The following is a 16,753-nucleotide window of genomic DNA, read 5'->3' on the forward strand; positions in this document are numbered from 1 at the left end:
TAGTGGGAACTGGTGGGTTAGAAAGATGCAAGCAGAGGGAATGTTCTTGTTCTGCCTGAAGAGCATGTTATAATGTTTTGATGATGTTGGTTGCAAACAAATATTGGTTAGGACACCAGGGATCACTCCAGATGCTCTTTGAAAGGTGCTATGGTTTGCCTCTTTGCCTAGTGTACAATTTCAGTTATAAAAAGAGACTGGATCAGCTGGCTTGTTTCCCTTGGAGTGGAGAAGGTTGGTCTCATTGAAGTATACAAAATATACAAACAGATGAAAAATAGTTGCAATGGGGAAAAGTTTCTTCCACTGGTGTCTGAACCAAGAGGATATTGTAGGGAATCTGGAATATAGTGTTTGGTGAAGCAGAGATTTGCATAATATTTGGAATCTCCAAGTCAACAGAAAGCAGAGAACCAACATGGTTGGCATAGACAGGGTGGGAAGAAGGGCCAGTTTCTGACAATTTATCATACACCCTCTGCTGCATTAAAAAAATTCCAAATAAGTATTCTCCACTGCAAATGCCCAATTGAAGTAATTGTAATACCATTGTAGTATTCATAGCATTTTGCTTTGTAATTTTATGGAAGGAGAGGGTCATGTATAAATATGTGCAGAGCATTAATCTACTTTCCCTTCTTAAAGGATATTTCAAGAATTTGACGCCCAAATCTTGCCGTCTCAGAACCAGTATATTTCAGTCAATGAAATAGAATTCGGGAAGCAAATTAATTGAACACAAACAGAAGATGAACAGAAATCACAGCTGAACACTACTAAACAAATGGTTGTTTCGAAGCAGAACCTGTGTAATTCATGAAGCATGCTGAATAGCTATCAGCATGTACTCATTGAGGCCATTACTAAAGGACCTTTTTAGACAAAATAGTCCAACAAATGTCCAAAGGTGCTTTTCACCTTTGGTCTTTGGCGCTTTGAAAAATATTGATTTTTATCTTAGAAATTCATTGTTGTGAATATGTACGTAATGACAATCACAAGAAAGGAAACTTTCCCAGACTGTATTACTTTTAAGTTGATAGGCACATCACTTTCTTCCTAGTGAATGTAAAATATTTCATAATTTTAAAGCCACTTAATTCTTGTTTTTGTCTGTTTAGTGTAAGTCATTCCAGAACAAGTTTCAAATTCTGAGAACTAAACTGGAACTTGTGCACATGCATTCGATGGAATCATTGAAGAAGGAATCCATTTCAGCAGTAATTTGTTTAAAGAGACATCTGTTTAATTCCAATATGGCGTTTTCCCCTTGTCTTAGAGTATTTTACCTTCATTCTTTTTGAAGGGTAATATTAAATCTGTATCCATCATTCATCATCAGTCATCATTTAAATTAAAAATTAAATATTAAATTACATTTTTAAATTTAGATGTACAGCACCGTTACAGGCCCTTTTGGCCCATGAGTCCTTGCTGCAAAATTTCACCCAATTGACCTACAACTCGTACGTTTTGAACGGTGGGAGAAAACAGGAGCACTGAGTGGAAGCTCATGCAGACACAGGGAAAAGTACAAACTCCTTACAGACAGCACGGGGTTCTAACCCCAGTCCCAATCACTGGGACTGTTAACAATGTTGCACTAACCGCTGTGCTAACTGTGCCGCCCCCCCATACCTTCATTACATCTTTTTAATTTTCATTGTTCAAAGTGAACAACCCTGGCTTCACTACTTTTAATGTTAAAAAAAATCCTAAGGTAGTTCATGTTGAGGATGCTGGGTTTTGTAGTATTGTAAGAATTGGGTAAATTGCTAGGTTTTAAGCATTTGTATGGCAGTGCACTTACTCGTAGCGAACCGGCCCCGCTTGTACTGCCACGCCAGCAGGGCAGATGTGAGTACATGGCGCCGCTTGGGGACCTCCTTGCCTTGTTGTTTGAACTGAGCGCGTGCCCCAGGCAATGTGATGACATCACTGCCCACACGGGGGCGCAGCTCACGCTGCCCTTAAAGGGGCATCTGCAGGTTTTGAATTAAACTACAGTTGAAACTCCCAGTGTGGTGGTGGAGAGTCTCTTTCCTCGTAGCTGCCGCTACATTTTGTCAAAAAAAAGTGGTAAAGCAGATGTTCAGGAACGACAATGCAATTCTCACATTGAGCTTTGTACACAATCAAAATGACAGCGAGGAGCAAACTGGGGCATTTTATGATATTGACAGCAAAGAGCTAAAATTTGTAGAGGGGTTAGCATATGAGATTGGCTAAAATAACACCACAAATGTCCTCGTGATGACAAAATTCTTCTGAGGATTTCAGTGATGTTTAAGTTTAGCTGGTGGTGAGGATGGGCAAATGATTATACTTGGAAGCAGGTGGTCTTTAAACTAGTGAGAAGATATGTCAGAGGCTGATCTTAACAATCAAAAGGCATATCTAAATTGCCAACAGATTAATTGATCATTGGTGAGAGAGCAGAACTTGTCAGAATAAAATTTGTGAGCTTAATTCTTCCCATGAAATTGGACTGCATCCAGAGATACAGTTTTATTGACATGGAGGTAATGTTGAGATTGTCAGTAGATATAACATGCACTGACATCTTTGAGGAGTGGTGATGTATTTTTGAATATTTTTGGCTTTTGATGCATTACTAAAGAAATAATTATGATTAGAATGCACACCATTAAAGTGGATTAAGCATTAGTTTAATGACAGAAAGAGCAGAAATAGAGTATTGACCTGTGGGATGTGGCAGGCATCAGTCTTGGAGCCACAGACGTTCCTCACCTTCCCACCTAGGGATGGGGCAGAAGGAAGTGTATCAATAAGTCAGCAGGGGGAAATGAAACAATTGCAGTTGAAACCCTATAATCAGAGTGAAAGGGAAACCTCACTTTTGAGAAAAGATGACATCTATACCTTTTACTTGAAGGAGACGCTTTTCCATTCAAGAACAAGTTCCACATTGACTATTGTTTTCAAATACCCAGTTGCCACTTTTTTAATAATTCTAGCATTTTTTTTTTTATCATTTATCACCCTTACTGGTCCACACTACCCTGGTTTTTTTTCTTCTTCTTAAATAGTTGAGTTACATTTTCATCCTTTCAATCTGTCAGAATTATTCTAGAATCCATGGAATTTTGGAATTGACCATCCAAATTTTATTTATTTGTTAAAGCTCTTGCAAATGTTTTCTTCTAGCTACTGTTTATTACTTTTTTCTACATTGGACAATAATGGTACCTGGTGGGGTGAAGAGTGGAAGGAGAAAAACACGTTTCCATCTAGAATGACTGAGTTAGTTTACTTATCAATTAATAATTATGGCCAAGGCTAGTATTGGAAACTAAACCATATCCATGAGCATACAAATTTCTGCACAATGTATGTTGAGATTAGTTTGCATTACCTGAGCTATTTACTCATTTATTCATGTCATAAATTGACAATACTGTGAGTGCATTACATGTATTAATGTTTTTTTTTAAGGACGATTTGTATAGTAACTCACCACTAATTTAAAAATCTACAATCAGTGGTGATTTTGCTCATGGGTGGATAAAAAAATTCAGTGGTTGGCATTTTTTTCTGATCAAGTGTTGAATAATGAAACTGTTTTCATAAGCTAAGTGACAAAAATTTGGGGTTTGTGTGGTTATGAAAGGAAACCATGGGTATTTTATTTTATGTCATCATGCGCATATTGTTTGTTTCTTGCACCATAGTTCTGAATGTTACATTTTAATTTGCAATTATGCCTCTCAATAACGCACAGCAATTGTACTTTGGGGTAGAAAGTTAAAATATGTCAAATATATTTGGAGCTTTGCAGATGTATTGAACAGAATCAGATTTTCCCTGCCGATGCTGGAGGAGACAAAGGTTGTTTCAAACATTTCCATCATAAGCCGAACTGGTATGCAGTTACAGGACTGCAATGTTGTCTGACACTTTGGTTAAGAATTACAACCAACTTGAGTGCCTGAAGTTGTCAATAAAAATAAATGAATATATTGATTTTGCTGGGCATTTTCCAGACTAACCTGCTTCAGTTATCATTTTAGTAGTCACATTGACCATTTGTAATCGACCTTGATGGATTCTGCCCTAATGACCATATTCATTCATTATCATAGCAATCTTAAACAATCTCAAATTTCTATGAAATTATTGATTACAAATATAATTTTAATGAGTTCTTTAAGATTATTTCATTAAAGTTTCTTGATCATAATTGTATTAAGACCTGGGGAAAATTAATCTTGTTATAAATTGTAATTATTTGGCACTAGATCACGATGTTATAAAATCTCAATAAAAAGCAATCACTTTGGTTTTATTACAGACCTTGACCAGCCAATCCATCTTTCGCCTACAGTCTGGTGTATGCCAACTGTTCCGGGAAACATTAATCAAAAAGGAGTTTGTAGAAGTTCAAACTCCAAAAATTATATCAGGTATAAAATGTAATTTCTTGTTTGTGACCTGGTCTTAGATAATTCTTGTACAATGTTGTTACGAGTTTGTCTTGATAATTAGAATGTTATATTGTAAAGACAAAAGGATGAAATATATTGTGAGCAGTGGCACAGGTTTTGTTTAAATACTGAGATTTGTGAGTGGTATTTTGCTATTTAAATCTGTTGTTTGTGTGTGTGTGTGTGTGTAGTTTATGGCTGGGTAGAATTTATTTAATTGAGGATCTCCTGTGTAGACCCTATGGCTCAATCTGTCAGAGATTCTTTTGTATTATATTAGGGAATTAATTCTCAGATCTTGTATTAGTTTTTACCGGTACAGTAAAGAACCTTTTTTCTTTAGACATAAACCATAGAACCATAGCACACTATTACAAAAATAAGGACTTTTAGTCCATCTAGTCAGTGCCAAACTATTATTTTGCCAAGTCCCAATGTCCTGCACTCAGACTATAGCATGTCACTCCCCTCCCATGCAAGTAGCTATTCAAATTTTTCTTAAATATCAAAATGGAGACCACATTCACTTCAGTTGGCAGCTCGTTCCATACTCTCCAGTCTCTGTGTGAAGGAGTTCCTCCTAAACATCTAATTTCCATGTCCTCTAGATCTTGTCTCACCCAACCTTGTCAGAAAAAGCTAGCTGGCATTTACTCCATCTATGCCTCTCATAGTTGTATACCGGATAGCTTTATCAAATCTCCCTTCATTCTACACTCCACGGAATAATGTGCCAACATGTTTAACCTTTCTTTGTAACTCAGTTCCTCAAGTCCTCATAACCTGCTTGTAAATCATCTCTGCTCTCTTGCAATATTGTTGATATAATCTAATATGATTGAAAGTGAGCTAAGAACAGAATTTTTTGGAAATGCTCAGTAGGTCAGGCATCATCTGTGAAGAGAAAAATGGAGTTCATGCTTTAGTCAACATGATATGCCTATGTTTCACTTTTTCACCAGCTGTTCACAGCTCTAGTGTCAGCCTCCTTCAACCTAGTTATTGTACAAATATATGTGGAAGATGTTATGCAGTGGGACAATTGATACTTATATCTTACTAGCTTTTAGTACAGTATCTCATTTCATTGCATGGTAAATCTGAAGTTTAAAAAAAAATGCCAAATTATTTATTTAGGCAAGCAGAATTAAACTAACTTTCAGAAACTTAAAGAATTGATCAGTAAACTTAAAAGTTAATGAATTAGTTTGGATCAAACTAGTGGTGTGATGTTTTCCGAAGTTGGAAATGTGCTTTCATTATAAAGCTATTTCTTTATGATACTTAAACTCAACTTCAGGCCCATGATTGTCAGGACTAATTATAAATACTAGTACATTTTGTGGATAGGTTTTCTTGCCCAGTATAGATAATTTAAAGCATTTCCCACTATACCTGCCCCCAAAAAACAAAATTGTAATTTAATTTGGGTTTAGTAACATTCGTTGCTCAGGCATTTTTGAATTTCAGTGCTGTTCCATGGCCTAATTTGTTAATACAACAGTGCCCCCTGCTGTCTATAGGTGAAAGGTTTTTTTTAATTCGCTCTTCAGCATCTGGGGCACTGCTTGCAAGGCCAGTATATATTACAGTATACCTTTGAGAAATAGCTGTTTCATATAGCTGTCGTCCTTCTGTTAAAGTGCTCTTCCAGGATTTAGACACCAATATATCTAACAATATATTTCCAATACATGTGAGACAATGATGGCTGTGTTCAGGTCACAGGTTGAGGAAATGGTCTCAGAGTAGCACAGCCTGGCAGTTTGTTGGATGCTCTCATATAGTGGATATGAGTGCTTGGTCTGCAATGGTATAGAAGTCATTGAATTTTAAGGCATGGAAACAGGCCCTTCAGCCCAACTTGTCCATGCCAACCATATATGAAGCTGCTTGAAATATATTTTGGAGCTGAATTCATCTGGATAAGTGGAGTGTATTCCAGTGTGCTCCTCATTTGTTTCAGAAACTGAAACCTCTGGAGGTACTTGGCAAGTCAGATAGCATCTGTAATGAACAAATGTCATCACCTGATGAAAGATTGTTGACGTGTAATTTTAACATTAGACTCTCTTAAAAATTGCAATCAGAAAATCAAAAGTATATTTTCATGTTCTGGCAGATTTCCACAACTGCAATTTTTTACACACCTGTCTTGGGGCTTGGAAAGTTGTCCAGTAGCTGCTGTCTGGGGAGCATAGGTACTTAATTTGTTCCAGGAAGATGAGAAATGTGTGTACGAACACTGTTTTAACAAGGTTTGAACTAGCTACCTTTTTTGTTTAATGATGTCAGTCACCATGTGTGAAATGTGAGTGCCTGTTGGCACCATGTCAATCTGCATGCAACACTGAAGAAAGGCGCAAAAGGTGTAGATGCTGGAAACTGGATTAGACAAGGATTTGATGCTGCCAAATGATAATTCGGTACTCTGAAGCATCTTGCTGAATATATGGTCAACCGCAGGAAGCACTCTTTAAGAGATGATCAAATATTTGTGGGTCAGAAGTTGATTTATTTTTTTCTCGCTCTTGCTTTGTTTGATATCTGGTTTTGTGCTTTCGAGACTACTTTTAAGAAATTTTCTCAAGACATGATAGAATGGTGTGATGCATGCTGAAGGTGTTTTTCATTAAGGATTCACTATGTTCCCAGATTCTCAATGCATTTGTAGGCAGTCCTCTGGAAGTGCAGCTTCCCAGGACAGATGGGGCCTTGAATTAAGATCCCAGCTGAAAGATGGTACTTCTGACCAAGAAACACTTCCTCAGTATTGAGCTGGGTTTTTATGCTCAGCTCTTCTACATTGGCATTGGTAACCATAACCTTTGGATGCTGCAATTAAGCTAGTTAATATGTGACAAAAATAGTGTAAAGTAAATGCCCTGCTTTGAGGTATTCCCATTAAAAATAATAAAACTAACTAAATTAAACAATTACAAAAGCATCAAATATCTGTATCAGATTTCAAGCCAATTAAATTTGACTTTAAAAATTTTTTATAAAACCATGAATCTGCATGCAGTTGATCTACTTTTGGAGTAGATTCACTGTTCTGGGATAATAAGACATCTAAGATACAAATGTCAAAAGGTCAGAAGGGAACTTGCATTACACCTATTTAAAATGCCCAAACGCTCCTTATCACATGATGGTTTTACTTCTCGATATAGCAGAAAAAGTGCATCAAACAGACTCCAATCCTGGTGTCTCTGTCAGGCTCCTGCATTCACTATGAAAAAATCAACTCTTAAAAGTTTAATATTAAAAGAATATTTTTTCATATACAGATGTGTTTTATTATTAAAGATGTTTTTGTTTCTAAGGTATGCATGGATAAAGTATTTAATGTTTATTATTTCCTCATTTATGTTTTCAATTCTTTATTATATTTCAATTTCCAGCTATTATGCCAAGAGAAAACTTAAACTAGTTCCCCAATCACTCATGCAGTCACAAAAGTTTAAATAGAAGACATTTTTTTTTAAATAAAAATCATGTTGCAGAGAAACAAATGTCATTTGGGATAATAGAATCAAATCAATTTTCTTGCAGCTGCCAGTGAAGGAGGGGCCAATGTATTCACAGTGTCCTATTTTAAAACCAGTGCCTACCTGGCTCAGTCGCCGCAGCTGTACAAGCAAATGTGCATTTGTGCAGACTTTGACAAAGTGTTTTGTATTGGACCTGGTAAGCCATTGTTTTGTACTCCATTGTTTAAATATTATAAATAAGGGAGGAGACTGAGGATCCTGTCCATTGGTTCAGCACATTTATGGATGAGAACTGGCTAAACCTTTATGTTTCATTCTGTTTCAGATTTTGTAGAATGTGAAAACAACAGTTTTATTCATTCTTAAATATATAATAGATTTTTTTATATCAATTTTGATACAAATTCTTAATCTTCCTATCCTCTGAAGTTGAGAGTCTGTGTTGGTTTACTCTATCGCGTGATAATGTGTATATTTTCATTATTTGCATTCTATTTTCATGTTATAATTTCACAGTAATTCAAATTCCATTCCTTTTTAAACAAAGCTAAACTTGTCATTTTATTCCTTCCATAACACAAGTAATTTTTAATTTTCAAAAATTTGACTCAAGTCTTCTCAAATGTTCCAGTTTTCCGAGCTGAAGACTCCAATACCCATCGTCACCTGACTGAGTTTGTTGGGCTGGATATTGAGATGGCATTCAACTATCACTACCATGAGGTGGTGACTGAAATTGCTGATACTCTGGTACAGATTTTCAAGGGCTTGAGAGACAGGTTAAGTAAATTCAATTGGGAATTTTATTTTCTATATAAATTTAGCTCAATGTAATGGTATAGGAAGATGAAAATATAATTTGTGTAAGGAAACATCTTTGTTCAAATATTTAATGATGTTTTCCTAATATGTGATATAGTTTTATATATATATATATATATATATATATATATAAAAAACACTACATTAGAAGATCTGCAGCACACTAGTCCTTTGACCTATCTAGTCTGTTCTGAACTACTGTTCTGCCTGGTATCATTGACTTGCACCCAGACCATAGCAATTCGTACTTCTCCCAATCAAGTACTAGTCCAACTTTTTCTTGAATGTTAAAATGAAGCCCACATTCACCACTTCAGCTGGTAGCTCATTCCACACTCTCAGCACTGTGTGTGAAGACGTTCCCCCTAAGGTCTTCTTTAAATATTTTCCCTTTCACTCTTCACCCATTCTTCTCTCACCTAACCACAGTGAAAAAAGTCTGCATTTACTCTATCAATATCCCTCATAATTTTGTTTACCTCTATCAAATATTCCCCTTATTCTTCTAAGCTCCAGGGAATAAAGTTTGAACCTGTTTAACCTTTCCCTGAAACTCAGTTCCTCAAGTCGCAGTAACGTCCTAGTACATCTTCTTTCACTCTTATTGATGTCTTTCCTGTAGTTAGGTGACCAAAATTACACACGTTATAGCTTATGGAATTATCAGATTGGTGACATATTTGTATTCAACCCACTGCCAGGGACTTCTGCTACTTTGGATGAGATGCTAAATCAAAACCTGACATGAGGCACAGACACAGGCTGTTCAGTCTAGAGTTCTTGTTGACCATCAAACTACAATAATCTATTTTTTTCTGCATTCATAAGATGGTATTTAGAAGTGAAAGGAGATATCTCCTGTCGTGGCCAATGTTTATCCTTCAACTTGCATTGGCCCTCTACTTCACATGAATGTTACTAAAGTTTAAACTTTTAAGCTAATATGACAAAATACATAGTTTATAAGGAATTAGTTAAAGGATGAGAGTCTTGAGGAATTGCACAATTATTGAAATTTAGGCTGCTGAAGGAACTTTATCATGGACCAATAAAAATGAGGAAATCCCAAGAGGCTAGGAGATCACAAGGTTCGAAAGGCTATAAAATCTGAAGAATAATGCGAGAGAGGGATTTGAAAACAAGGATGAAATATGAAATCAAAGTGTTGACTGATGGAGAACCAGTAGGAGTGGATGAGCAACATTTCAAATTAATAAACAGCTGGCTTTTGGAATTGCTCAGTTTGACAGGAGAGTACTGAAACATTCAAGTCCATAATTAACAGAGTCATTGATGTGGCAGAGCTGGAGATGGGTGATGTGATCAAAAAACTATTAACTAGTTGTCTGTCTTTTCCTGTTTCTGAGATTTTGCTGTCTGCACTTGATAAATTTAACAATGTGACCACACTTCAAAAATAATGTTTTGACTTCCAAATACAATTTTATGATTAAATGTGAAATTAACTTCGTAAACACAGCTCATCATGCCATACTCTATTAGTTATATTTCTTGACTCAGACAAGAATGTAAGGATATACCAAGCAACTATTTAACAGCTAGTTAGTTTCAAAAAGCGCTACTGTTTTTCTTGATAGATATTAAACAAGCCATTGTTTAATACATGCCATTTATGAAAGCTGACACACATTAGAAGTGCAGTAGATTGAGAGGAAGATAGAATAACACATTTCCAGGGGACATCAAAATTTAAATTTAAAATCAACAGGTTGGCAGAATCGATAGGATTTTATAGAAAAAAAATAAAGAGATGTGTAGTATTTTGATTGGAATAATGAGGAAAACCAATACAAAGTGTAAAAACGCAATAATCCTGAGGAACTCAGCATCCATCGGAGTAAAGGTATAAAACCAAGGGCTTGAACCCTTTTTCAATGTATGAGGAAAAAGCAGATAGGCATCTGATAAAACAGCTGAGGGAGGAGGGAAGACAGGGCAAAAGGGAGGAGCACAGCCTCCCAGGTCATAATTGGATAGGAAGACAGGAGAGGAAAGGTGGGGATTAATATGGGGATGGGATGGTTCTGTGAATGCAGAGCTAAAGGAAAGGAGAGAGAGAGAGAGAGAGAGGGGGCTAAAGGAAAAGAAACATAGGGATAGGGGAAGGGGGGGAGAAGGGTTTGCAAATGGAAACCAAAGACGTTGATGTAATTGCCATCTGATTGGAGGGTGCCCAGATGGAATATGAGGTGTTGTTCTCCAATTTGTGGGTGGTCTCCATCTGGCAGTCCATGGACAGACATGTTGACATGGGAATGGGATGGGGAATTGAAATAGGTTTACAGTGGGAGATCCCTGCAGAGTGAAGGTTCTCAACAAAGCAGTCTCCCAGTTTGTATCCAGTCTCTCTGAGGACTCAATAGCAACTTTTAAAAAAAGTAATGATGGGTCAAATGGCTCCTGATATTGTCATGTTTCTGTGTAAAAGGGAAAAATAGTCACTCAAATACTTATAACTTAGTGATGACAAAATGACATCTGCCTTAATTTTCTGTTCGAATTAGCGATTGATTTACAGAAGCAGTGAGATCCTCAACTCCTGCCATTTCAATAAAGATCAAGGTCCTGTGGTATCAATTAGCAAGAATCTTTTGTTTCTTTTAATTATGGCAAATCGTTAATCAGTTTGTAAAATAACATCACTTATCAACCAGGCAGCCTTTTTCAGAATTATTTGGAAATTCTTCAAAAAGTCTTAACACTTCCCATTGGAAAATGGCTGATAGGAAAAAAATTTAATTTTGAGATGCAGCGCGGTAACAGGCTAATCCAACCTACAAGCTTGGGCCGCCCAATTCCACCCATGTGACTAATGAACCTATTAACTGGAACGTGAGATGAAACCCATATGGTCACAGGGAGTATGTACAAACTCCTTGCAGACTGCAGTAGATACCAACCTGAATCACGAGCCACGGAATTATGCTGTGCTAATTGTTATGGTAACTGTCCCACTGTGATGTTAATATATTTGTTTAATATGATATTTGCACAATTTCTGCCACTTTCTAGTAATAGTTGTTTCTGAACATGTTTTATTCTGTATTAGTTTATACATGCATTTAGTGAAAATTGTTGTGATTCCTGTAATGTTTACATTATTAGATAGCAAAAGCAGTTGTCCAAAAGTAGATTATGACATTTCATTTCATTCACTGTGAAACACTGAAAGATAAAAATTGACATATTGTAAAGTTTAAACTTTGTTTCCTCTTACAGTTAGAGATATGAGCAATAATAAATGAAAGCTAACAGTTCATTCAAATTAATGAGAATAATTTTAACCTAAAGGTGTGTAAAATCACCAAAAAAATAATTTACTGGATTTTTTTTACAAATCTGGATAGGTATCAAACTGAGATTCAAACTGTCTGCAAACAATTCCCCTGTGAACCTTTTAAGTTCCTGGAACCAACTTTGAGGTTGGAATATTTGGAAGCTGTGACTTTACTGCAAGAAGCTGGTGTAGAGATGGGTGATGAAGAGGATTTGAGGTAAATAGAAAAATTAAGCTAGTTTTCCACTTTATTGCTGACACCTTGTTCTACATTGATAGGAATGAAGATATGGTAACTGAAAAGTTATTAACCTTGAGAATAAAAGTACACGCAATATTTATTTTAATGTTTTTTTTAATGTGTGTGTATAATTCTTGGATATATTCTCAGTAGTGTAACAATGTTAATCAGGTTAATTAGTGCATAAACTAATTGTATCTCCTAAGAAATAGATATCTAGAATAGTAAGAACTAGATATTTGTAAAAACTCATTTATAAGAGATTTTCCGATTTCATTCTTGAAGGTAAAATTAGGCAGAAGATGGTAAATACTTTGTTTTATTTATTCAGACCATAAGCATGTTACCTATACTTTCAGCACTCCAAATGAAAAGCTCTTGGGTCGCTTGGTGAAGGAAAAGGTAATAAAGTTTTAATTATATTATTTGAAAAGTGGGGGAAAGCATATTAGAGATACAAATATCATGTTATTCCTTATAAGAAAATCAACAATATAAGAAATATTTGTCCATGCATGTCTGTTTGTTTGTCTATTCTCCATATAAAAAACCCAACACCCAACCCCAACCAACCAATTTTCCCTTGCAACCGCTGCAATCGTGTCTGCCTGTCCCGCATCGGACTTGTCAGCCACAAACGAGCCTGCAGCTGACGTGGACTTTTTACCCCCTCCATAAATCTTCGTCCGCGAAGCCAAGCCAAAGAAGATATAAATCATTATGGGTCACTTAATGTCCAAGGAGGTTCTGTAGGGGTAATATTTGATGCTGAATGTCATGACTACATTGAATTTAATCTTTAAGGTCATATTAAGTTCAAAAGTTTTTTTGATCAACTTGCAGACTTGCATTACTCTTTATTATACAAGTATTTTCTGGCACTGCCTTGCATCACAGTTTATTATAATTGTGGTAACATTTGATGCTGAATTTCATGGCTACATTGAATTTAACTTTTAAGGTAATATGAAGTTCATAAGTTCTTTTTTGAACTTGCACCAGGGACACCGCAATAAGTTACAGTGCTGTGCATCAATGTACATTCAGAATAAAAACGTGGCCAAACCCAGTTCAAAATGGGCCCCAAAAAGTGAAGCAACATTGGCAGAAGCTCTTCACAAGCCCATAGGGTTAGACAAAGGAGAAAGCGGGAAACAGCAGAGGAACTTAAGTTTTGCTTCCAGACATACAAGGAGCAGGCAGCAGGAAACAGAACAGCAACGATACGCCTCCAGATAGGCATGGGGCAGGCAGCGGGAAATGGAACAGCAACATCAGGCCTGCCTCAATCTCAGGCCTCCAGACAAGGAGAAGACAGTGGGAAATAGAACAGCAACACCAGGCCTGCCTCAATCTCAGGCCTCCAGACAGGCAAGGGGCAGGCAGCGGGAAATGGAACAGCAACATCAGGCCTGCCTCAATCTCAGGCCTCCAGACAAGGAGAAGACAGTGGGAAATAGAACAGCAACATCAGGCCTGCCTCAATCTCAGGCCTCCAGACAAGGAGAAGACAGTGGGAAATAGAACAGCAACACCAGGCCTGCCTCAATCTCAGGCCTCCAGACAGGCAAGGGGCAGGCAGCGGGAAATGGAACAGCAACATTAGGCCCGCCTCAATCCTGCTAGTATATGAATATAATTCATTCAGTGTCCTACTAAATCAGGTTACATTGGCAACCATGTTTCAACAAATTTTAGTGAACCAAATGAAACAAGTAGGTGTAGTTGTGCAAACAGATAGCTGTTAAACAGCTGTTGCTTAGAGCAATAAAAAAATACTTGGATCCTATTTCACGTGGTCTATTATAGATTGGGTATTTCACTTATAAATAGCTTAAATTTAAATCTGTTTGTGTTTTATTTAATCTAGGATTATCTCATAACATCTCATTCTTCCCAGAGTGTAGTTCATTGAAACCAGTTTAAGTATCCCTGAGTGAACTCTGCTATAGTTGCAGATAAAAAGTAAATTACATGAAAATTTTCATTTAACACAGAATTATCTCACATTTTAATGCAAGATGGAGCCAGTGTTGACTGTATGTATATTGGTTATATATCCTTGCCAGTACAATCACAACCTGAAGTTTAAGTTAAATTAGTTATGAAGTCATTAAGTATGGGAGTTGGAAAACTGCTCTTATTATTTAACTATCATGTCCTAAAATTTAGCTAATTCATTAATGGACTGTATGTAACTTTGTGGTGGGTACATTTAAAATAAATTATGATTATTATTATTTAGTCTTAAAATTGCTGAAATAATATTGAAAATAAGCTCTTTAAATGACCAGGATGCAGAATTTCAAGAAAAAATAAATTGCGGAAGAACTCAGTGGGTGAAGCAGCATCTGTAAAGACAAAAGATGGTACATGTTTTGAGTGAACATGAATCAGAGGGATGAAAGCCAGTACATAGAAATGTGAGTGAGGGATGAGACAGAGGACTGTTCCCCTGTCCCTTCCCATCTGCCCAACGTGAGTGCCTGTGTGCACATACACGCTGCACATGCACATTCCTCTCTCTTTTCTACTGGCTATCTTCTCTCTCCATTCTCAAACAGGATCATGATCTGAAACTTTGACTACCCCTTTACCTCCACAGTTGCTGCCTGATTTGCTGAGTTCTTTCAGCAGTTAATTTTTTGCTCCTTAACGACATTTCTTTGGGCACTTATTTCAACTTCAATTTTAACTCAAGACTGAATTACCTTGCAGATAAGAAAGTCTGATCAATTTTATTGTTTTCTTGTTTCAGTATGATACAGACTTTTATATTCTTGACAAGTATCCTTTGGCTGTGCGACCTTTCTATACAATGCCAGATCCACAAAACCCTGTGAGTGTAACTTTTATTTTACTTAAAGTTGAATATAATTTTATACAAGCAAAACTAGTTACTTTTATATGTTTTATTTAAAATTTTGAACATTCCAGAAATATTCCAACTCCTATGACATGTTTATGAGAGGGGAGGAGATTTTGTCTGGTGCCCAGAGAATCCATGACCCTCAGGTCCTAACAGATCGAGCACTCCAGCTTGGGATAGGTATGTGTATTTATTTTTTTAATTGTAAAACAGATATAATTTATATTTTTATGTTTGTTTGGATCTTTGATTTGGTAAAATAGGAATTGAAGTAACGTAGGCAATTGATTTGAATCTGATGAGGTCAGTGTCAGGATCTGTTTCCCAGCCTCATTTCTTTCTGCAAATATCAGATGTGGTCATGAAACAGCAAAGTGAGTTGACTTGGGTGTTTACTGACACTATTGAGAACAGAAAGCAAATGACACCAATTGGCCCTGGGGGACATGATCTAAAATTGATAAGTGACCCGACATGCATGACTGTTACCATTTTACTTAATGCCTTTCAATGTTATATAATTGAGATTTGTTGTTTGGATTACAGATATAGAGAAGATAAAATCATACATTGATTCCTTCCGCTTTGGTGCTCCACCACATGCTGGTGGTGGTATAGGTAATGTCTTGTTACTGCATCTGTCAAGATATAAGGAGTTTCAAATAGATTTAATTAGGTATTAATTTTTTGTTTTCTTTCCTCAATACTTAGGTTTGGAACGTGTCACCATGCTATATTTGGGCTTGCATAATATACGTCAGACATCCATGTTCCCCCGTGATCCCAAGCGTCTAACTCCATGATCAGTCCCAAAGGCTGATGTACTGATATTGTGTTATGTCTTTCATAAATAACTGGCATGATAATAAATGGCAACATTGTTTTTCATCTTGTTACTGATTTCACTTTTTTGGTTTTGAATTAGAATACTGTACTTAAAATTATAGGACTGAACATTAAATTTCTGTTGAGAAGACTCAGTTCTACTAACCATTTCTAATGTAATGACAATTTGTAAGCTTTGCAAGGATAAGAAAAACCTTATTTGAATAAGTGATATGCAAACTAAAGTTGAATGTATCCCATGCATGAGTTAATTTACAAGATCACTTGCAAATATAGACTTAATCTCAAGTAGTAAATGAAAGACTAAATTTGGGTACAAGTGGTGAATTATTATTTTACTGTTTAAAAAATTGTTCAATTTTAATATATTCTGGACTAATTGCAATAAATTGGATAATTCATGACTTACAAAGGTGCAATTATTTTCTATCGTATCGTTAATATTGTGCTGTTAATGACATTAAAAAAGTAAATTAGTTAAAAGGAGGAGAATTCAATCTGGAGTCCTACAGACTGTAAAGTTCCACAGATGCAAGATGAGATATTGTTTATCAAGCTTGTGCTGAGCCTTGTTGCAAATGGCACAGAAAAAAGCTTTTTATATCACTTTCATTATAGTTTGGTAACTAACCAGGGGACATCAGTGCATGGTGCTGCCTGACCAGTTGGATATTTCTTATCAGTTCATTTTTTTAATTTCAGATTTCCAAGATTTTATTTTTCAATTTGTTTAATTCA

At 36.2% G+C, this 16,753-nt stretch overlaps 1 protein-coding gene across 2 annotated transcripts in view; it reads left to right on the forward strand.

Moving 5' to 3' along the window:
* dars1 (aspartyl-tRNA synthetase 1) overlaps positions 1-16,057 on the forward strand; it is a 54,140-nt gene extending 38,083 nt beyond the window's left edge. For both annotated transcript variants that reach the window (XM_069935175.1, XM_069935174.1), the window contains 9 exons: positions 4,313-4,424; positions 8,001-8,135; positions 8,571-8,718; positions 12,130-12,276; positions 12,660-12,702; positions 15,059-15,139; positions 15,238-15,349; positions 15,716-15,787; positions 15,881-16,057. In XM_069935175.1, coding sequence (XP_069791276.1) covers positions 4,313-4,424; positions 8,001-8,135; positions 8,571-8,718; positions 12,130-12,276; positions 12,660-12,702; positions 15,059-15,139; positions 15,238-15,349; positions 15,716-15,787; positions 15,881-15,972 — 942 coding nt within the window. In that variant the 3' untranslated portion in view covers positions 15,973-16,057. The remainder of the gene's footprint in view (positions 1-4,312; positions 4,425-8,000; positions 8,136-8,570; positions 8,719-12,129; positions 12,277-12,659; positions 12,703-15,058; positions 15,140-15,237; positions 15,350-15,715; positions 15,788-15,880) is intronic.
* Positions 16,058-16,753: the final 696 nt, after the last annotated feature.

The sequence above is a fragment of the Narcine bancroftii genome, chromosome 4, assembly GCF_036971445.1.
Source record: "Narcine bancroftii isolate sNarBan1 chromosome 4, sNarBan1.hap1, whole genome shotgun sequence".
NCBI lineage: Eukaryota > Metazoa > Chordata > Chondrichthyes > Torpediniformes > Narcinidae > Narcine > Narcine bancroftii.